This window comes from Eretmochelys imbricata, chromosome 9, assembly GCF_965152235.1.
Source record: "Eretmochelys imbricata isolate rEreImb1 chromosome 9, rEreImb1.hap1, whole genome shotgun sequence".
In the NCBI taxonomy this organism is placed as follows: domain Eukaryota; kingdom Metazoa; phylum Chordata; order Testudines; family Cheloniidae; genus Eretmochelys; species Eretmochelys imbricata.
Genome location: NC_135580.1, coordinates 96,172,526 through 96,195,008, shown reverse-complemented (window position 1 = coordinate 96,195,008; position 22,483 = coordinate 96,172,526). Strand labels below are relative to the sequence as shown.

Genomic DNA, 22,483 nt, shown 5'->3' with positions numbered 1-22,483 from the left:
AACGGGCTTTGAATCAGCTATTCAGTGCAAAAGGAAGTTCTTTAGCATTATTGCATCATCATCATATGACCCAGCCAGAAGATGATCTTATTGTACATTACATTCACATAGCTGCAATATATCTAAACCCATTCCATAAAATGAATAACTAGAAAATGTGGCTTTTTTATATTTTTGGTTTACTAAAACTGAACTCTTTCATTTGCAATCAAGCGCAACAAATAAATAGGTAAAGCTTTCAACCTGTCGAATCAATTTCAGGCATCTAAATGAAGGGTCAGGACACTGTTGATTTACTTCTCTGATGAACTTAATGGATGTCATGGAAAAACAGCAGGCAAAAATAAAATACAGTGCTTTCCATAGGGGAAAAAGAATGAAATAGCCAATAATGTCTTCCTTTATGACTGTGACAAACTGTTTATGACTGTGACAAACTGCAGTCCCGGTCCGTGCAGATGAAGCTGTGAAATTCTGTGACTGTGATGAATAGTACAGAGTAACTCCAGCTATTGTGCGGTTTCTTTGTAACACCTAGTGCAAAGTCTCCAAAGGAGCATCAAAAATAGGGGGCTACTAGTTCACCTGTAACTCAGGGGGAACTAAACTTGCTTGTGTTACACAGGGCAGCATCTATAAAGTAATGAAGAATGAGAACATTAGAGCATCTTATTCGAAGAATACACTGGTTCTTATAATAATGTAACAATGCCTCAAAACTGTGGTCTTCACTAAAAGCAAACTCCCATTAGCTTGAGTGGGAGTCTTGTCCAAGCAAAGATCCCAGAATTTGACTTAATTCAGTAATCTGCCCGTTGACTACCACAACCAGTTGGATAGTATCATCTCTGCATTTATTTTGCTGTGACGCTCGAATGTTCTTTACGTAGTAACAAAAGATCTACTACATGAAGCGGATGAGAATATCCACTTGTAAAAAAGTGAAGTCTGCTTTCTGTTTCAAAGGCAAAAAATCAGCATGGGGTTTAATGGACCCTGCATAAACAATTCTGCTTGCATAAATGACAAAGCTTGTGACTGAAGTCATTAAAGTGCGTACAAGTGCAAACTGCTTCATTATATTTGCAAAACTGTAAGTGAGATTTTAAATTGAATTATTTACAGTATACTTGTTAATGTTAGCAAACATGCCCATGTAAGCTTGCGAGAGCTCAACGTTAAACCAAAGTACAGTATTATCTCAAAGCAAGTGATCTGCTGTCATTAATATTCCCCCAGACTGCCACACATGGGTCTAACCCAAGTCCACTGAAGTCAACAAAAAGACTCCCACTGACTCCAATACGCACTGGACCAAGCCAAGAATACATACTGATAGGTCATGATGGTCCATTATGTGTTACGGATTTCAGTAGAACAAGAGGGCAAATTAATGTCCAGAGCTTCACTGTCATATGAGAGAACACTTTGTTGGATGCATCATGCACTTGGGGGAACTGAAGGGGTTAATTAGGTACTTAGGGCAATATCACTAATCAAAATCATGAACACACTTGGTGTTAATAATATGCTATTTAAGCAAATGTAAAAGCAACTACAGCCCTGGATCCTGGAAAGAGCTCTTAGGGACAGACGTGGGGTGCACCCACGCAGAGCTCATTGCAGCGTGAGATCTAACAGTGGAAAGAAGTCTCTTGACTTGTTACTCTTTAGTTTTTTTATGGTCTAGTTTTTAGATAGAACTCTGCCCAGATTCTCATTTTGCTGGCACAGTTTTATGCCCACAAAAAATTGCACCATTAACGAATCACTGGTATACCTGGTAGAACTTAAAACATCTCATTGCCTGATCTCTGGGCCCAAACAGGAGGTAATGAAACTAGATGTCTAAGGCTTTGTCCACATGGGAAATTTTTACCAGTTATAACAGAATAGTTACACTGGTACAGGACACTTTTGTTCCAAATCCACGGTTTGAGACCACCAATGAAATGTCAAGCTCCTAAGGTACAAAAGTTTGATTAATGGCTCCAAGGATGAAGACCTACTCTCTGCCCTTTGCTTTTGTTAACGACTAAATATGTTCACCACATTACGGAGTGTGTGATTTCCACCATAAAATACTCAATGCTTGGGCACCCAAGAAATCTCTCTCTTCATCTGTTATATCACATCCCCATGTAATTTGTTATTTCCCTTTTTAGTCAATGATTATGCATTGATAATCAAACATCTATAAGTGCAATCTTATTGAGCATACAAATCTGTTTTTAAATAGTCCATTTTACATTATTTTTGAGCTATCAAAAAATGTTTCCTATGTATTGGAGGGGGAGGAAGCACGCTTCGAAAGCATGCAGGGTTGACCTAATTCTGCTTCCACTGCATTCAATGGAAGTGTTACCGCCGACTTCAATGGAAGCTGAGTTAGGCCTACACAGAAGACTATTGACAATCTCTCATCCTCTGTCTATTTTCTCCTTTGAATATATACAAAAACATCATGGGTGCAGCCGTGCTTCCTTACTCATGGAGGGCCTGGTTCTGATCTCACCAACATCAGTGTCATTCAAGAGAGACCCCAGTAGAGCTACACTGGTGTGAGAACAGTGTATGTTCAAAGGAAAATCAGGTCTGCAGCCTCTAGGGAGACAACTGGATATATTTATTTTCACACACAGGCCTCAAACTAGCAAGGAAGTCCTCACAGATAGCACCCCTATAGCAACACACAGCCCCTGTTCACTTCAGTGGTGCTCCATACAGGCAGCAGGGTCTCCACCTTTTCGGAACTATTTCGGGATCAGGGGTGGGATTTTTCAGAAGCATCTAGAGGAGTTAGGAGTCCAGCTCCCATTGACTTTCACTCACTTGGCACTTCTCAAAATCCTACCTCTGAGTCTTGCATTGCATCTGACAATGTAGGTGTCCCTAAGCAACAGAAGAGCATGTGATTTTGATATGAAAGACTTCTGTTACATACACCGGCAGTTAGAATCAGATCTAACTCTATCCTGTTTCCTGCTATTTAAAGGGACCTAACTTTAAAATAATATTAATATTTTAAAAAACTATTATTACATATAATAAAAATAGAGAATTTTCTTTATTTCCCCCTTTTTCTTATTTGGAAAGCCGGGAGATGACATGCCAGGAGATGGATGCAAGATTCACAGAACTTACATGATCTTTGGCATATTAGCTACAAGTGAGATTTTCAGAGAATATGTTATCTGATGGTCCATTGTGGAATAGTAGTTTGGATTATCAACTGACCTTCTAGCACACATAGAAATAGTCTTCAGATCCTTAGTGAGGAAAGTTTTTATGTGACCACGTAATATCTGATAGCTAGAACAAGGCACCTTAATGCAAAAGCACCTGCTTAAGTCTAAGGGGAAGCTCGTGCTTGATTGCTGGTATTTTATGGACATGTCTATCTAGAAACCCCTTTCAACATGACAGCTGCACATTAACACCTGCAGTACAGAGTGCTTTGCTGCCCTTTAATGCATGCAGAAATCCACAGACAACTGGCAAATCCCCCCATGGATTTCCACAATGGTAGAATGTATCCCTCAGGAATTAAAGTGACTTCCCAAAAGCAAGCAAGGGCTTGCTTCAGAAATTATGGAGAGTTACAGAGCTGTACCAAACTCTAGTTCACGAGAGGGAAGGATTAGTCTTCCGAATAGCCCCCCAGGCTAGTAACTGATTTTCCCAAATCTTCTATATTATATCTAGGTAAGGCTTGTAAAGTACTTAATAAAGCTTTCTCCATCTTTGTCTGGGATATAGAAAGACTGGGCTTGAAATATCTGCTTTACCTTGCACTACAGACAGGTTACAGGTCTGGCATTTACTATTGTTATGTAAAGGAATGAAAAGAACCTGGTGACCACTGGATTAGTCTGGCTATCGGAAGCTCCCTTTTGAGTATAGTCTCTCTCTATTTGCTGGGTCTGGCATATTTAAAGTGGATGCCATAACCAGTACCAGTCCACAGCATACTGGGTTATTCGCCAAATACAGTATTGGTTGGTCTGTACTTGGGAAGAAATGTCCCATAACTTCATTAGCCTATAAAGTGTTTTGAAGAAAAAAAAATCCCCTTTCTTCCAGTGGGCACTGTGCATTTGTTGGGATCCTTGTGGTCATGATACCTTCAAGATACAGATTCCTTAATGGAGGACAGCACCATCTGCCCAGGAGTTGGAAAACTAGGAAAAGGCAGGAGCTCAAGGGAAACAGGTGGGACCTACACAACAAAGAACCCATATATAGAGGGCTGTCTCTTAGGAGAAACATCTCCCCACTCCCTAAGCGAGTGATACAAATGTAAGTTCTCTTGTTTTGCTTATTTTGCAGTGGGATCCATGTTTAAAACAACCAGCCTGAGGCCCTTTATGAAAGAGCCTCACTTTGCATTGGTCCTCTAAATAAATAACCAGGCCCAGACAGAACTTGGAAAGGTTCTGGCCCAATTTTTTCCTTTTAGATGGCGTTTTAGTTTGCTTGTCTTTTAATCTCTTACTGAATCTGGAGCGAGGCTGCCAGGGTGAATCTTGATGTTGAAGTCTGGGAGGAGCTTTGGGATAGCACTAAGAAGATCCCTACCAATAATTCCAAGATGGAATTTTAAGGTATAAAACCTCTTTTCTCATTCAGTTTTAAATGTTCCTGAGCATGATTTTGCACTGAAATTGTAACTTCTCAGACTCTCCCACGGTTTGAGCATGAAACTCTGGGCTACTTTACACTACACAGTTAAGTCAGCTTAACTCCTCTGCTCATGGCTGTGAAACATTTCAAGCCCTGTGTGAGGTAATGAAACCACCTCAGCCCTGATGTAGTGTAGCCAGACAGCCAGCCCCCACCCCCTCAGACCAGCATTGCTGGAAACACAGGAGGAAGCCGGAACAGGGCACTTAACATATATTCCAGCACAGCCTTTGAAGCTGTGAAAAGCACGGGTGTGCTGCTACAATGTGCCTCTGGGAACAGATACAACGATTAAGCTCACAGCAGGCAGAGGCCCTGTGACAGACATGGCTCTTAGCCCCTACTAAATAGCGTGATGCACACACACCAACAGCCTAGGTGGGAAAATATTTACCCTGATAAAAGAAATGTCCAGTAGTCGACACTTATTGTTTCTCTCCCTTGCAAGTGTAAACTACTCTTGCGAAAGCTGGCGTCACCCAGACAGACCAGCCTCAATTTGGCATAAGAAAGGAGAAAGAGAATAAAGGAGTACAGAGGTATAAGTAGGGGACCTACAGCACCATGATTTTTGAGTGCTTTTCACTATCTATCTGCGGGTCAGATAAGTGACAGCCTCCCAAGGCTTCTGCAGCTAAGAGGGTCCCTACGCCTTGTCCCTTATTCGTCTTTCCGCGGAATTGAGTGACCGATCCTGGCTTGGCACCGCTGGAATCGAGAGATGCAAGGAGGGTAAGAAGCACCCACACCTGATCTCCTATCTTTAGTGTACACATATTTTGAAATAGAGCTCTATACTTTGTTTTCTTTCTTTGGGATTGTGGCTTCAGTTTTGTAACTTGTTTGTGTGTGTAACATCTCTACATTTAAATAAGTAGGCACTAGCAATTTTGTAACCACATGATTAGAATCTAGCTTAATAAATTTTGGTAACCATTTGTGCATAAGCCTGACTTGTTTTCTCTGGTTTACTGTAAAGCAGCCAACACAATTAAAGAACCTCAGCCGTTTTGGCTCTAAAGCCTGGCCATGAGGTGAGAGTACTAAGAGCCTAGCGTTGAGTTGTGCCGCCTCCACGGGGCAAACTCTTGGGGCACCTGTCAGTCAATCCTGGCTGCCCGCTGCGAAGGAGCTCTGAGCTCTAGCAGTTAAAGTCACGGGTGGTTAGGACCTTGGGGCATCCGTCAGCCTAGCCCGGGCTGCCCGCCGCGAAGGGACAGTGCGTCCTAGCGGTTAAAGTCACGGATGGTATAAACGGGCATAGCTGGCACCTCACCAAACATCCTTGGCCGTTGGCTAACATGTAGAGACCACTAGACCAAAGCAAAAATCTTTCCATCGCCCTAGCTACCACGCTTTTGCAGACCCCTAAAAAATTTCAAATGGAGGTGTGGACCCCTTTGGAAATCTTAGGCGTAGTCTGCGGACCGCGGGGGTCTGCAGGTCACTGGCTGAAAAGCACTGTATTACAGCAATGGAAGAACCTTTCCTGTTGCTATAGCAAGTGTCTACACTGCAGTGCGACAGCAGGGCAGCTGCAACGATGCCACGGTCGCGTTTTTAGGGTCGACGTCCCCTCTGTGCTTTCATCTGTATTTTGCTTACAGATTCTGAGTCAATTGCAATTTGAACCCAAGCAAAATGCTGCATTTCACAAAGCTCGGAAAAAGGACACCGCAAGGTTTTACGTTTATTGTACCTCAATGACTCCAGCTCAAATTTACTCTGCTTATAAAGGAAAAGATGTTTCTACAGAGAGCCCTGGAAGTTCAATTTGGGTTCTAAGAGGCAAGCTGTGCTGTTTCCTATCATTATACCAGATTCTGCGGCCAAATTCTGCTCTCGGTTACTCCAAGGTAACCTCATCGTCTTCATAATCTGCTGTCATTGCAGACGTTTAACCCAGAGCAGTAATTGGCCTTACAAAACTGAAGCTATTGTATACTGCCTGGAAAATGCAACAAACCGGATATAATCCAGCTCGCTTTCCTACAATAGCATTGGCTCCTCAGCACGAGCAAGAATAAAGGAAGTAGAGAAATATTGATATTTCTTTCTCAGGGCAGCAGATATGGCCAAATGCACGCAAGGAACAGAGCTGTTGAGAATGAAGATACCTTTGTCATATCACATTTCAGAGAACAACTGCTTAGCAAGTATAAAGATACGACATCACTGAAAATCACTGTCTAGAAACCAGTTCACTCCAATGAAGATTTTTATATTATGGCCAAATTTTTTCAAACTTTACTGCCTAAAGTAGGCACCTAACTCCATATTTAGGCACCTCTGTGGTCTGATTTTCAGAGCTATCGAGCCCTGAAACTTCCCCTGAAATGAACAAAAAATGCATAAATGGCATATATGACCTTAGCTCTGCCCGCTTTTTGCTATGCTTTATGAGGCACTCTTAAAATGGCCTGAGGCACTCTTAAAATGGCCTATTTCTCCAACACCACCACATATTTTTTTCTCTACAACTCTTAGAAACCTTTGGCCAGCTTAGGAGACTGCAGCTGTCCCATAAGCCAAATAGTTTAGCTGCCCCAGGACAGTTGGCAGTTTTGCATGGTGTGTGCCCACTGCAACAGTCATCTAATTTGCGAAGTGCATTGAGGAATTTTGCAAGCTAACAAAAATCATTGAACTTCTAGAATAAATTATGATTTGGGGAAATTCATGGGTTTTGCTGAAAACAAACCCAAAGTATCCAGTGACTTGTTGTCCCACATCAAACATCTGCCTTCTGTGTGCCAACTCTTATTCCTTTAGTAATCCTCCCTGTCACAGAACTTTTCATTGTGCTAATGCTTTGGGCACACACGAGTTCATTTGCCTAACAACAGGAAGCCAGATACTTGAGCTTAAACATGCAGGAAAATATCCTACAAAAATGGCTAAAGTGCAAGTAAGATCAGAATCAGATCTAGAATCTCTACATTGACAGGAAATACAGAAGTATATAGAAGAGAAAAAATTAACTTTTAGGGAGAACAAATAAATTGTCCGAATTGTCATCAGACAACCCCTGAGAACTCATTAGCAAAGCTTCTTGGTGGCCACAAGAAACTCAGATTTCAACACTATCTTTCTGTGTTGTTTCACTTAATTTTTACTCAGACCCCTTTGTCTGCACAACAAAATTAAGCTGACCTATGTTAGGCTGACATACAGCTACTGCAGTAATTACTGTGGTTTTTCATGTCCACACCACCCTCCATCTGCTGGTGGTGTGCATCCTCACCAGGAGCACTTGCACTGACTTAAGTGGGGCAGTCTGCCCCATGTGGGGCTCAGACCTGAAGCCCAGCCAGCCTGGGCCAGATAGCCAACAGGCGATGTAAGTAACAAGCGTCTATGCTGACATTGTCACCCTAACTACGTCAACCTAAGTGCTATGCCTCTCATGGAGGTGTAATTATTAAGTCAGCGTAGTGGGCAACTTACATCGGTGAGAGCTGCATTGCAGTGCAGACGCTTACAGAGTTAGGGTGACGTGAGCTGCCTTACATCAACTCTGTAGTGTAGATCAGGCCTCAGTCTTTAAGTGACTTTCAATCTGAGCTGAGAACGGCAGTTCTCTATGATTTTTAGAGACTATTAGCGCAACCCCTATAAAAATAGCCATGGTGCAAAGCCCTGGACCACAGCCATCCGGCTCCAGGCAGCATCTGTGGCTCGTGGAGCCCAGAGAATCTTTTTGATGCACAATACATTCCCAGAGAAACTGAGTTACGCTAACCAAGAGTTCTGATAAAATCAGGATGCACTGGTTGAGAGTTTGTAAACATTCGTTATACATTATGATGAAATCTGATTAATACAAACTAGGTCATTGTTCAACCAGCCCTAGCTAACCCAGATGTGAAAATCAGAACACCTGAAATCTAAGTAATGTAGCAAATTAACACAAGGGAAAAAGTACCATAATATTTAGCACTGATATTGGGGTGGGTGGGAGATTGGAAAATGTCAACATTTCTTGACTGTATCCAATTGAAAAGGTTGAAATTATGACAAAACTCATCAACATTTTTAATTTCAACAAAAAGGGTCAACCTTTTCAATGAAATTTTCTGCTAATATTTTTACAGTTGTTTGAAAGCTTTTACATTTTCTATGAAAAACAGTTAAAAAAAAACCCCTGGATAAATTTGTGTGAAAATTTTCCCTTTTTTTTTTTTTTTAAAGCAAATCTGCTTATAACCCTCAGTAACATACGGTCAACACTGCAACATGGTAAGACGACGTTAAACCTGGGTGGTAAGCTAAAATGTGAGGAATGCCAAGTGGTTGTAAAAGTGTTTTCTTGTATCATCTGTCTCCCCTCTAGGTCTGGATTTATACCAAGAATGATCATGGGGGAAAATACATTTTACAATCTTGGAGTCTTTCACAGAAACCCAGTCTATTGTCAATAAACTTTAACCAGTAAGCCAGCAGTCAGCTGTGAATAAAACAGTGAGACCTATCAAAGCTGTATATGGGCTGGTCCAAAGTCCAATGAAGTAAATGGAAAGACTCCCTTCAAAGGATTTTGTATCAGGCATAAATATCTTTTTAAAGAGTGACACGATTTTGCCTCGGTGATATTATATTCACACAGGGGACCAAACTTGCAGCAATGTGTGGACAAAACAGCCATAGAAATCCCTTAATGGCTGTACTCCATCCCTTCGCCCATCATACAGAACCAAGTGCTCTTGCAACATCTACATTTTTAAATATTTGGCGTTATTTTGCCAGTGCCTTAGTCTTCAAAATCACAACAAATTCTTAAAATGTCAACAAAACAGAGCAGCAGCTTCACGTACTACTTTTGCAAGCTTTTCGGAGTAATTGCTTTCATATTATTCATTTCTTTTTTCTCTTGAGTTTTACATAGCCAAATTTGAGACACAAAATATAATGCAAGCCATGGTTTATAAAAATCTGATTCCAGTTCTGAAACTATTTCCTATATGTTTATTGTATGATACCTGCGACTTTGGCATTCCGAAACCTACAGTCGCCGATTACTATCTGCAAACTGTTGACAGGAATCCAGCCCTCTTTCCTTCTGTTCAGGTTTTTCACCAACCTTTGAATGATAAATGTATTAGTGGAAAACATGGGCAGCTTTAGACCCATTACACACAATGTTCATCATTAATTTTGAAAAGTTACAGAACACAGACAATACATTCAAATCAGTGGCCTTGGTTCAGCAAAGCAAGTCAATGGGACTTAAGCACGTGCTTAAAGTACTTTGCTGAATTAGGATTTGGGTGTCTAAAGTAAAGCACCCACCATCAGTATTTAGGCACCATTGAACTCAATGGGCCTAATCAAACATTTATAGGATTGAGGCAACAAACATTAGGCACCTGTGTTTGAAAATTTGGATCTTAATATTTCCGTGTCTGTCAAATCCTTTATTTAATAATGTGTCAAAATATGACATCTTGATCAGCTGATCTGTGTTTAGATGGTCTCATTCATGTTTGGAAATTCACTACACAATAAATTAAACCTATTCTGTGCTAACAATAGGTAACAGTTTTTCCATTCATTCCTCCTCATGATTCCCCTGTGAGATCGGTAAGAGAGCTTATGCAACTTGTCTAAGGCCACAGAGAGATGCAGCGTCAGAGTCAGGACGAGAACTCGCATCCTTTGTTCCCAAGCTCCCATCCTTTGTTCAGACTATGTCTCTATCATTTAGCCTCGCATGTCACAGTCATTCCTGAGCAGTGCAGCATCATTTAGTCCAATGTATACTTGGCATTTTTACCTTTTTACTCCTCATGTCTAATACTACATATCCAGCTGTAACTGATCCATGGTCACAACAGGAGCTCACGGTTCGGTCTTGTGGTTAAAGCACTGGACTGAGAACCAACAGATCAGGGACCGACTCCAGGCTCTGCCACTGATTTCTTGTGTGACCTTGGCCAAGTGACTTAATCTTTCTGTGCCTTAGTTCCCCATCCATAAAACAGGCCAAGACCTTTTGCTTCCAACCTCCATCCCTACAGAAGGCCCTGCCACCGAAGATAAAGGAGAATCTCCATTAGCTGTCACACTGTTAGAACTCACTGTGAGCCACTAGAGATCTGTAGAGTACATTCACAGTAGCCAGTCTCTGTGACACAGTGTTGCTAAAACCACCATGGGAATTGGTGATTGCTCAACAAAACCCCACCCGATTCAATGCTTTGTATATTGATGTTCCTAACGTTCAATTTAACTTCCCTTACAATACAACGAATGCAGATTTGGGCCATCTACATCCCCATGAAAATATATGAAATGATGCAGCTTGCTTTCATACCAGGACTCAAGGAAAGGCTCTGAGGGCTGACTGACAAGAGCCAGGTAACAAATCAACCTGAAAAGGAAAAGCAGCCAGACCATAGGCCAAATTATGAGAGGGCACCATGCCCTCCGAGCTAATGAGCTTAACGGTTTGACAGGCAGGACATCAGATATGGTAATTTCCTAGGCAGTATTCCCAGCTGAAAGCAGAGAGCCAGCTGTTAATCCTTACCTTGCAAGCCAAACTCAAACTTTCCCCGAACCAATGGCTCATTGGGCTGACATGCTTAAGGCACATCAGTTTCATAGCCAACAGTACACAAGGGAGTGATGTGATCGGCATCACCTCCGACTGTCTTTGCAAGCCACTGAAGAAGGAAAAAGCCTTGTAATTGCTAAGTGCTATTATTAATTGCCCCAGAGGAAGAAGACCCAGAGCTGAGCTGCAGAGGACAGGGAGAGGACAAAGGCAAAGAGCAGTCATTCACACCACGGCTTCAAACAGAAACGTCAGGTGTTTAAAAAGGTCTTTCTCGCAACGTGTTGGATTTTACATTATTCACTCAAGCTGGGAAGGGAAGGGACACCCAATCACAATTTCCAGGTCAATAAGAATGGAATACACCATTTGTAAGGAGTCTAAGGGTCTGGCTATACTCAGTCAATGGGCTTTAATGTAGCTAGCTCAGATATCAGAGCAGCGAGGCCGCGACGGCATGGACTTCAAAGCACACTGTACAAGTCCCCCTCCCCCACAGAACTCTGGGTAATTACTCAGCTGCTTGGCTAATCTAGAGGTCTACTCAAGCTGCAATAGCTCCCCATGATTGCAGTTTAGACCTATGCTAATTCTGTAGTTTCCAGTAGAGTACACACACTAACGAAGTTACACCAGATATATTCCGAGTTAAACTAGATTGAGCATAGTTACCTTGTAGGTTCCTGGAGGTAAGGTAAAAGAATTCTAAAATACTTACCATTGCCCTTCCCCATCTTCATGCAAAAGTTGAATTACATCCCCGTTTTTAACCAGCAGGTCCTCCGATCCTCTATTCTTGCAGTCTGCTAGGGCTTTATATTTTCCTGGAGACTAACATTAAAAAAAAAAATTACTTCACAAGAACTCTGTTCCACAACACGGTTGTAATTAATTTTTTAACAGTCTTTATTCCTGGCTGCTGTGGGGAAAGTGGTACCCTTCTTGGTTTATGTATAATAATAAGCAATCATGCAACAATGTTGGCAATAAGTATTCATATGCAACCTGCTTTCTTAACACTTCTATAAACAAATTATTTTTATCTACAAAAAACAATTACTGTAATGCATGCAGCAACGGGTAACATGCTATTAAAGTCAAATTAAGTGGTGCTGAGAACTACTTTTTTTCTTCTTCCTGAATACAATTAGTAGCGAGAATTAAAATGAGGCTTTTTTTCCTTCTGGTACTGTTGTGACTTCCATGTCTTCGGGGTTTTTTTTTCTGTACATCAAGTGAACATTTATGGCACTGGTGCTGCAAGTTGTAGAGAGCGCTCGAATGTGCTTTAGATACTGACGCAGTTCGAGGTCCTGATCTCAGGCTGTGCTCTGTTCCCCTTGGCTAGCACTCACACAATAACAAAAAAATATTAACAGGAAAAAATTCGCTGAAGTCAGATTGAATCCTCCCACCCCAATGCTGCTTGGGAAAAAAAAACTCACTCAAAATTGTTTTAAACTGGGGAACAGTAGAGGAGACAAGTAGGGACGTGTTTACACCCTAGACGCTTCCATGCTTCTGCTGGTATGCCATCAGGGCCAAGAGCTCTCTTATTTTTCATGTGGTCCAATGCTTCCTCAATGATTACTTCTAGGACTGGTGCCATCAGATCCTGGTGTGGTTTTATCATAAGGCATGGTTCTCTTGGATTCTCTTAATTAAGAAGACTTTCAAAGTAATTTCTCCGCCATTCCTTAATGTGGTCTCATTGATTAACATGATGGTTTTTTCCCTTCTGGTACTGTTTCCACTTTCATTTTTAATGACTTGATCTTACCAATATCTTTCCTTCTCTTATTGCCAGTCTGTATATTTCCCTCTCACCCTGCTTTGTTTCAAGATGGACATATAAGCCCTCCTCAGCCCTAGCCCCAGTGGCTGCCACCTCTTTCTTCATTTTATACTCTTGAAAATCCTGCTGTTGGAGCATTGCTTGACAAAGTTTAAACACTTTTTTCTCCTTGATGCCCTCTCAAACTTTCTCATTCCACCACCAGATCTAACTGGAGAAAAAGACTCTCGCTTTTGTTTCACCATTCTCGAGTTTTGCTTGCAATATGATTCTGCCATTGATTCATATTTTCTCTTAACCCTTCTAAAGAGATCTTTCCCAACACTTTCATTTTAAACCCCTTGCTAACTTTGTTAAGCTTCCAGCACTGGTTTTCTGTACTGCTTTGGACTATTTTCTTCTCATGTATATGGTTCCAGAGTCAAGAACCAGCAAGTCTATGCTGAGTTGCAATGTTTTCCCTTGAGATAACCTGACAGGTTTTTGATGTTCTTCAGCTCAGTTTGGCTTACCAGGAAGTAACCTATCTGCACCCTCAGCCTTTCACTCTTGTAGGTAATCAAATGTTCTTCCTTCCTAGGAAAGAGTGTATAAATGACTCCCAAATCACGTCTGGGTGTACTGAAAGACAGTTTCCCCTTCCTTGTTCTTGTGTCCAAATCCATGGCTGCTATGGTACATTTGGAAGCATTTACTGTCTCTCCCCAGTGCCCATTAAGGTCAGCTCCAATTATGACTTTTCATTCTTTAGCACTTTGTGCAACCGTGTCCATTTTCCCCAGAAATCCTTTTTCTTGTTTGCCACATCCCACTTAGGGTTCATATTCACATGTAACATTTAGGGGGCATTTTCAAGAGCTAGCGTAACCAAAATTTATCCAATATACAAAGAGACAAGGTCAGTGAGGTAATATCTTTTATTAGACCAGCTTCTGTTGGTGAGAGAGAGACAAGCTTTTGAGTTTACACAGAGCTCTTCTCCAGGTCACCAACAGATAAAAGATATGACCTCACCCAGCTTGTCTCCCTAATATCCTGGGGCCATCCAACAACAATGGCATACACCAGTACACAGAAGGCATAAGCAAATACAGATTTTAACAAAAAGAGAAGTCTTATAGTAGATATCCCCAGACACACTATTTAGTGCCCTTGAAATAAAGCATTTTTTTATGCATCACTAACCAACTGGCTCCCATCTTCTTCTTCTGTGTCTGAGCAATTAGAAAGGTAATTGTTGCTGGACCAGTCCTCAAGCCCTTCACAGATTTCCACAGATTGTGACATTCTCGACCAATCTGCAAGAAAATATGTTACTTAGGGCCTTAGTTCAAATAACGGATATATTTTTTGGCTGTTGGTTTGGAATAGAACACATTGCAGTGTAATATTATGCATGCAGAAAGATCTTGCAAACTTGTACATACTTTGCTTTGGCTTGTTCTGTGGCGATGAGCTGATACGATCCAACATTACAGGACTGGTGCGTTCAGAATCATTTTCTTCGGAGCTTATGGAGGCTCTATGCTGCTTTCTGAAACGTATTTAAAAGAAATGTGTCATTGTTTTCAATTTCAAATATTGGTGAAGTCTGTTCAGTTTGGCAAGCCAAGGATCTAAGCAGGTACTACAAGGTGCTTTTGAATACATCAGTGACTCTAGTGGCATATAGTCTCAATGTGGGGGGGAAGGGGCAGAGAACAAACACAGCTAAAGCAATTGCTTCTCAAAGCGCAAGCACCACCTTAGCGGTAGATTTCTTCTGACTACACCCTACCTGCTGAGATTATCGGAAATGTCCTTCTGCATGCAAAACTCAGAGTTGCTATTTTCTATGGGAGTTCTGGGCACCAATCAATATGGACTTCCTGTGGATGTTTTCAGCAGAGGGTGAGATGCTATGCTGCGCCTCTAAGAAGCACAGCACAGAATTCACAGCTCAGGGGATGGGGAGGTGGGTTGGCTTTAAGCCACTCTGGGGGCCTTTCTAAGCTATGGCAGCTTCTTCAGCACTGCCCAGAACCACCGCAGCACTGCATGCAGGAGCTTCATCCCCAGCACGCCCCTCCTGCCACCAGCTGCGTTCCTATGCCAGGGCTTGCAAGGAGGTCCTCAAGAGACAGCCTTATGGCGGTTTTCCACAGTGCTGCCCCAGTGCAATCCTCTCCGGCTGGATATGGGGCTTTTAGGGCCCCTCTCCACTTTTCCAGCCCTTTTGCATGGCATGAGGGGGCCAGAGTGGGGGCAAAGAGCTCACCCAGAGAGTGCCCAAAAGGCTCTGGATTTTCATATGTATTTTAAATAGTGAACATAGCAAATGATTTTATTTTTTTCTTCCAAATCTGTAGAGCTCATCTGACTTACCCATCACTCAGCTGAGGGGAAAGTTGGATCTGGTCTGTAAACAAACCGTATGGTTTCTTCTCAACTGTGAGTAGGTTGCAAATACTCTGTTAGTTTAACGTGGTTTGTTAAATCACTCAGTCATCACCCACTCAAAACAGTCGAAATGTTACTTCAAACATCAGACTCCTTTGCACACATCAGTGCTCTTTTTTTTTTTTAAAGGCAAAGTAGAGCCTCATTAATTTGCACTACTAACTGCAGATTAGTTGGATTACCAACTTTTGCAAATTGGAGAGAGTTAGGCTTTGATTCAGCCTGGTCTGTTAGTAGGCATCCCAACTGTACACAAGCAAGTAGTCCACTAAAGTCCAGATTACTCATGTACCTAAAATGAGGCAGGTGCTGAAGTACCTTGCTGAATAAGGGCCTAAGAGAACAAATAAGAAATTTTAATATATCAAGATGCTCCCATCAAAAAAGGATCATTCTGATTTATTTTCCACAAGGGTAATTTGCCTTTACTTATAATAATACTGCCTGTTATCCTAGTATATACACTATAACATTTTTCTTAAAAGTAATGAAGTATCAGTAATAGGAGACATGCTATTTCTCTGGTGAGAAGGACTGGGCTGGCAGATTAGCAATGTGAGCATCAGAAAGGTTCTGCTGTAGTGAACACCATCAGGAAATGTACCTTTTATAAGCTCCTGCTGTTTGAACAAAATTTTTCTCATTTCACTTAACCACGCCATCTTCACGTCTACTGTTGGGGCCTGAAAGAGGAGACATATTTGAAATTTGGAGGCTTTTATGAATCCTCCGTTATAAAATTGAGTTGAGCCTCAGTTATCTAAACTGTAATTATCCAAAAATCCCTATTATCCAAAGCAAGATTATAGCCGCTGATGACTATTAATTATATTGAAAATGTTCCTGAGTCCCCAAAATTATTTAAAGTTCTCCATTACATTCAGATAGCAAAGGTTGTACTGAAAATGGAAATCATGTAGAGCTCATCACAATACAAGGGATGCAGTCAAAAGTACATGGGCATGTCTCATTAACTCTTTTTCCAAAACACGCAAAGGCAAAACCTGCTTATGAATAAACAGCTACCACATTTCAACTGAACAACAGAGCTGGTTCAGAATTCTAAGGCAACACCATACACATTTCAAAATACAAGCTTGTTGTGATCAGACACAACAATCTGCATATATTGTCTCCACTACTCGACCTACACACCCATAGATATACAGCCACAAATATAGGTTGAAATCCTATGAAATCATTGGGAGTTTTGCCATTGATTTCAATGGAGTCAGGATTTCACCCAGAGAGTTAATAAAATTCTCTTCAAATACAAATAAAAAAAGTTTGGAAGAAAGCTGTGTCACGTCTTGCAATGACATTTCAGTGCGACCGTGTGTTTTGGAAGGGGTATCGATTAAAGGTAGGTGGGAAACTGACTTCTAGTTCTGCAAAAAATTTGAATCAGGACGAAAATCCCCACCGCCCCCGCAAAAATCTGCAATATTACATTTTGGACGCAGTGAAAGATTCCGAAGCAGGAATGGTTCCCAAATGGAACACACTCCCTGGGAGCCTTGGATCCAAGGCAGCCTGTCTGGGAAGATACTAAGGAGCTCAGGAACCAGGGCTCTCAGGTCTGCCAGGCCTGTTTCAGACCAACGCTAGTATCCATGTTTATTGATTTAAGGTACAGTTTCACCAATATTCCTTTAGCACAGGGGGATTTTCTTAACGTTATACTATGCAGTTTATGTTCTTAATCTTAAGCACGGCACACTGCAGATGCCACTAAACAAAGGCAACGTAAGAACCTATTCTATTAATCTACTGGATCATTCTCAGGCTAATAGAGCAGCGAGGGATTTGAACAGAAACGGTCCACACACATTTGCCAGCCAGAGTTCCTGGTTCGCAAGGAGACAGGCAATTCTCAGCTGAATATCCACCAGTTTAAACAGCACTATGAGGATATAAAAACAAACATGCATTTTAAAAATCACACACCTGCACAACGTACACCTCCTCTCGTCCGCTGTACCAGATCTCAAATTTTCGATGATCCCCCTTCACGTTTTCAGTGATTCCAACAGCATTCATCTGTTTAAAAAGAATCACATGTACTTTTACTCTAATCTGAAAACCAAATGTCTTCACGTTGTGTTCATCTTAAACAATCCCCTAGATCCCCCCCACACCCGCAAATTAACAAAGCTCACTAAAAATGCTTATCTTCAGTGGTGACTGAAAGTGGTTATCTACAGTTGTTCACACTGGGCGTTTTGTTTAACCATTTGTAACATCTATAGAAGGTTTCTTGGAGCTAGCAGTGCCCCTCTGAGGACTTTCCATAACATTCATGGATCAGTGGGAGTGATTTAGAAGAGGGATCACAGGCCTGAGTCTCAGGTCTTCTCCACATTTTGTGGATCAACTTCCCGCTGAGGAGAAGGTTTAAGAAACAACCCCAACACTCTCCTCATTTCAGACACAGCATCCACGTGTCAGGGCAGTTCTGCTTTTCACCCCCAGGTCTACCGCTAAAGGCGAACATTTCTGAGAGGAAGAGGGATGTACAACTTGAGCTACCTTGGGCAGCTGGGAGAGCTCAGCAACTCTGAAAATCAGGCCGAAAGCTGGGCACCCAAAACCAAAACCATTTTTGACAATTTGGCTGGAGGGGACCAAGGCACAAAGAGATCATGTGACTTGTACAGAGACAAACAGAGCCACTGACTCAACTAGGATTAAAACCCTAGAGAGGTCTAGCCGCCAAGGAAGCCTTTACCCTACCTCTTAAACATACCACCAGATTACTGCCTCACCAGCAATGGATACTAAGCAATATTTTAATATCAGGCTTATTCCTCTAAAGTATGTGCATTAATATGCTTCTTGATCGCTTTTACAGCACAAGGTGCTAGGAATTGATAGCTAATAATTAGATCAGAGGTGGGCAAACTATGGCCTGCAGGACCATCCTGCCCGGCTCTTGAGCTCCCTGCCGGGGAGTGCTCTGGGCAGTGGGGCTGCGAGCTCCTGCCGGGCAGCGCGGCTGCGAGAGCCGCCGGCCTGCCCCGGTGCTCTAGACTGTGTGGTGGCGGTGTGGCTGGGTCCGGTTGGGCGGTGCGACTGCCAGTCCTGGTGTTCTGAGCAGCATGCTAAAGGGGCAGGGAGCAGGGTTGGATAAGGGGCAGGGGGTCCCACGGGGCAGTCAGGGGACATGGAGCAGGGGGCGGTTGGATGGGGCGGAGGTTCTGGGCCGGGGGGCGGTCAGGGGATGGGGAACAGGGGAGGTTGGATAGGCATGGGAGTCCTGGGTTGCCTGTCAGGGGGCAGAGGTGTGGATAGGGGTCGGGGCAGTCAGGGGACAGGGAGAAGGGGGGGTTGGATAGAGGGTGGGGTGCCAGGGGGGCAGTCAGGGGGCGGTCAGGGGACAAGGAGCAGGGGGGGTTGGATGGGTCAAGGGTTCTGAGGGGGGCAGTCAGGGGACGGGAAGTGGGAGAGGGCTGATAGGGGGCAGGGGGCAGGCTGTTTGGGGAGGCTGTTTGACCCAGAAAAGAGACATTAGATAAGACTTGTTCACTGATACATATTCCACTGGTTCAGTGCCAAACTGGACCTGCAAATTGCTATTTTACAAAATTCTGCATGCCTGCACTGAAGAACAGGGTCAAGTTTTCAAAGGTGCCTCAACCCAGCCTCCATTTGCTCTCCTACAATTGTGTGTATATAAAAATACCCATGCTCAAGAAACGTGCACACTAAAACCTGCTGCACAGGAGTTAGTACTCTCATAGAGATCAATAGAAACCCATTCTGGAAAGTTTTGGCCCACGTTGTACAGTGCCATAATGCTGCAAAAAGCCAGATCTAGCTCCATTTTTTTTTAAATTAAAAAATACAAGAGCTGAGAATTTTTTTCCCAAATGATTCTATTATTTACGCATGTTTGGCATAGGGATTTGCAAGGTTGTTTTTTTAATTTTTCTCTCTCTCTCTCTTTTTTTTTTTTTTTTAATTAATGGACTCATGTCACAAGTGATGGTCTAGAAGATTATATACTGACTCAGGAATAAAGTAGCCAGGAGTAAGTGGGAGCAAGTTGCAGTGAGGGAGGTTTAGGTTGGATATTAGGAAAAACTTTTTCATTAGGAGGGTGGTGAAACACTGGAATGCGTTACCTAGGGAGGTGGTGGAATCTCCTTTCTTAGATATTTTTAAGGTCAGGCTTGACAAAGCCCTGGCTGGGATGATTTAGTTGGGGATTGGTCTTGCTTTGAGCAGGGGGTTGGACTAGATGACCTCCTGAGGTCCCTTCCAGCCCTGATATTCTATGATTCTAATTTACTGTAATAGTCTTAAACCAACTCTTCTCAGAAAAGTACTGTATCTGCAGTCATTTAAAGTATTATCCCAAGTCTTACAGATATACAGCTCTCAAATGAAGTTATTCTGATAGATTTCTCAGTTCCACAGATTCTACTAAACAGATTTCCTGAACTATACGTCTCTGAAAAACATTCTTCCTGAGCAAAAAAATGATTCAATACTATCACTAATCAAACAAATCCAGGGCTCCAGAAACTCATTTCTGCCCCTCATGCCACCAATACAGAAAAGAAAATAATTCTTTTATCACAAATCACTCAGCTCTGCAGCATGAGCAGCTGGAAAGCGAAGCAGACCCAGACAAATGTTAAGACTGGCTGAACCCTGGATTTTCTCCTCTGAACAAGGATTCCCCAAGCAGCCACTCTGGAATCTGTAAAAGCACTGAGGTACTTTTCCTACAAGGAAAGAGAAGCTCTCAAGAAACAAAATGATGAAGTTTGGAAAAACAAACAAATACTGAAATAAATGGCCCGGTACTTATTGGTCTTCAACCGCAATTGCTATTGTGCCTATGAGCTGAACAGACTTGAGAGAGCATAACATATTTAAAAGACATTCTGAATAGAGTGAGGGCCTAACTCTCCAAGCCCATCCAAGTCAGTGGGAGTTCCATACATGGAGGCTTATCCTCTAAATACAGATTTGTTCGGCTCTAAAATACGCACATATTATTATTATTATTCACTAGAGGCTGGGCACTATGCTGGCCAGAGGAGAACATGGCCCCTGCCTTCAGGAGCTTACCACATGGAATGCACTGGGAGGCCCATGGAAAGGGTCCATCTTAAAGGGGTGGGTGCTTTACAGTATAATGGGAGAGCGATAGCATTTTCGCTGATAATGGTTAGCACTTGTGGGCACTGTGGAAGCTGGAGCACAATGGGCCCTAAGAAAGGCAGGAAACAGGAGAATGATAGATTGGGGTTTCTCCGACCTTTGCTGATAGCAGGGTCTGTAGGTGCCCTGGGATAGCTGTTTACATCGCTTGAGTTCTGTTCTATGCTATTTCCTATTGAAACTTACCTCTTTAGTAGCGGCAAATCCTTGCCAAAGGAGGGAGGGTAGCGAGAGAGGAAGAGGGGTCATCTACTTACCTTCCTGACTACACAGACAATTGGGAAGTCGGGTGATTAGCAGCCGTTGCTCAGACATCTCCAGGAATCAGAGGGTGCAAGAGCAGGGTGACCTGCTCTGGCCTAAGAACAGAGAAGGCATGGCCTTGCTGTCTTGTTGCCCCAGCAGGGACTGGTCTTACCAGGAGGCCTCAAAGCCTTGGCAGTGATTGAGAAGCTTGGGACGATGCCTCATTATCCCCGTTGGCTTTCAGACAGAGCTTTAATTCAGCAGGATCACATGGCTGAACTACAATTTCCCTGATGCTCAATGGAAGAAGCAGACTCATGTTTCCCAAAAACACATCTCTGTCCCTCATGCATGGCTTGCCCAGGGCAAAATTTCATTGACAAAGTGTCATCTGATCTTTGAAACGAAAGACTTGCCTATGATTCTAATTTGGCGTGTTGCCCATTCTGTGCTTGGAGAACAAGGGACTTCGTGGCTTTTTAAAATCAGAAAAGATTCTTTCATTAGGCTAGCAGTAACACTCTGTACATCATGAATATTAATAGCTGAGAGCGTTACCTTACCTATTGGATAAATAATACTTTCCCAATTCTGAAAGCTACCTGTTTATTACATAAAATGCAATTTCCCATCGTTACCAGGTTTTCCTTACTTTCAAAAAATGCTTAAAACTGTATGAAGAGGTTTTATCATACGCATCTCCATGCTCCTCTCTCTTCTTACAAAACACCAGGGCTTTCTCATACAGGAAGAGGTGCCTCTGCATTGGTTTGAACCTGGCAAGCTCCTTCATTTTTGTAGGGCCTTTTCGGTGTCCTGCCCAAACACTGAACGATCCTTGCATCAATACTTTTCCAAGTTCACTCAAGTCCCCCTGGTAATAACACAGCAAATAAATAATCACCAGTTAAAAATTTAAAACATGCCCTGTAACAGGGTGGTCTGTCCCCTTTAAGGGCAGGTGTGGCCCAGGGCCAGCCAACCCTGTCCCAAAGCCAGAGGTCTCTCTGGCAGGATCAGCAGACCAAGCTGGAAATGGGGGCCAATTGCCAGAAGCGATGCACAGACCAAGGAAGGAGGGCTGTAGTTATCCTGTTCCAAGGGGAAGACGTCCACAGGGGGAAGAACTGGGAAGCTGTAGAAACTTATCAGGAGTGATGCACAGCCCAGGAAAGAAGGCTGTGAATACCCTGTTCCAAGTTCACGGGGGTGAGGGGGGAGAAGTAATTTGAACCCAATTTGTACCTAGGAAAGACCCAAGGAGAAGGACTTTCTGGAGACAGTAGGGTCTGGAGTGGGACCAGCACAGCTTCCCTGCTTAGCGGGAATAAGATATCACAACCCGAAGCCTCAGGAAGGACACGGTTTTGAGCTTGGAAGGGTCTAAAGGAACGGTGTTTCAAGAGGATTTAATAAATTAGACCCCAAGAGGGAAATTTTATGAAAAAGCCCTGACAGTGGGTGAGTTATTGGGTGAACCAGTAGGGAAATGGAGATTATGCCATGAAGTGGCTTTGCTCTGGGACTGCACCTGCAACATGCCCTTTGCATGCAAACAAAAAAGGGAAGCGTTTACCCAACTAATGCGATTA

General features: G+C 42.7%; 1 protein-coding gene across 1 annotated transcript in view; it reads right to left on the bottom strand.

Moving 5' to 3' along the window:
- Window positions 1-854: 854 nt before the first annotated feature.
- The window catches only part of MCF2 (MCF.2 cell line derived transforming sequence), a 99,952-nt gene continuing 78,323 nt past the window's right edge, over window positions 855-22,483 (bottom strand). The window contains exons 22-31 of the mRNA XM_077826182.1: window positions 21,544-21,765; window positions 17,421-17,513; window positions 16,078-16,156; window positions 15,766-15,807; window positions 15,399-15,462; window positions 14,462-14,568; window positions 14,220-14,332; window positions 11,958-12,070; window positions 9,663-9,763; window positions 855-955 (exon numbers count right to left, since the gene is read on the bottom strand). Of these exons, the coding sequence (XP_077682308.1) occupies window positions 855-955; window positions 9,663-9,763; window positions 11,958-12,070; window positions 14,220-14,332; window positions 14,462-14,568; window positions 15,399-15,462; window positions 15,766-15,807; window positions 16,078-16,156; window positions 17,421-17,513; window positions 21,544-21,765 (1,035 nt within the window). The remainder of the gene's footprint in view (window positions 956-9,662; window positions 9,764-11,957; window positions 12,071-14,219; window positions 14,333-14,461; window positions 14,569-15,398; window positions 15,463-15,765; window positions 15,808-16,077; window positions 16,157-17,420; window positions 17,514-21,543; window positions 21,766-22,483) is intronic.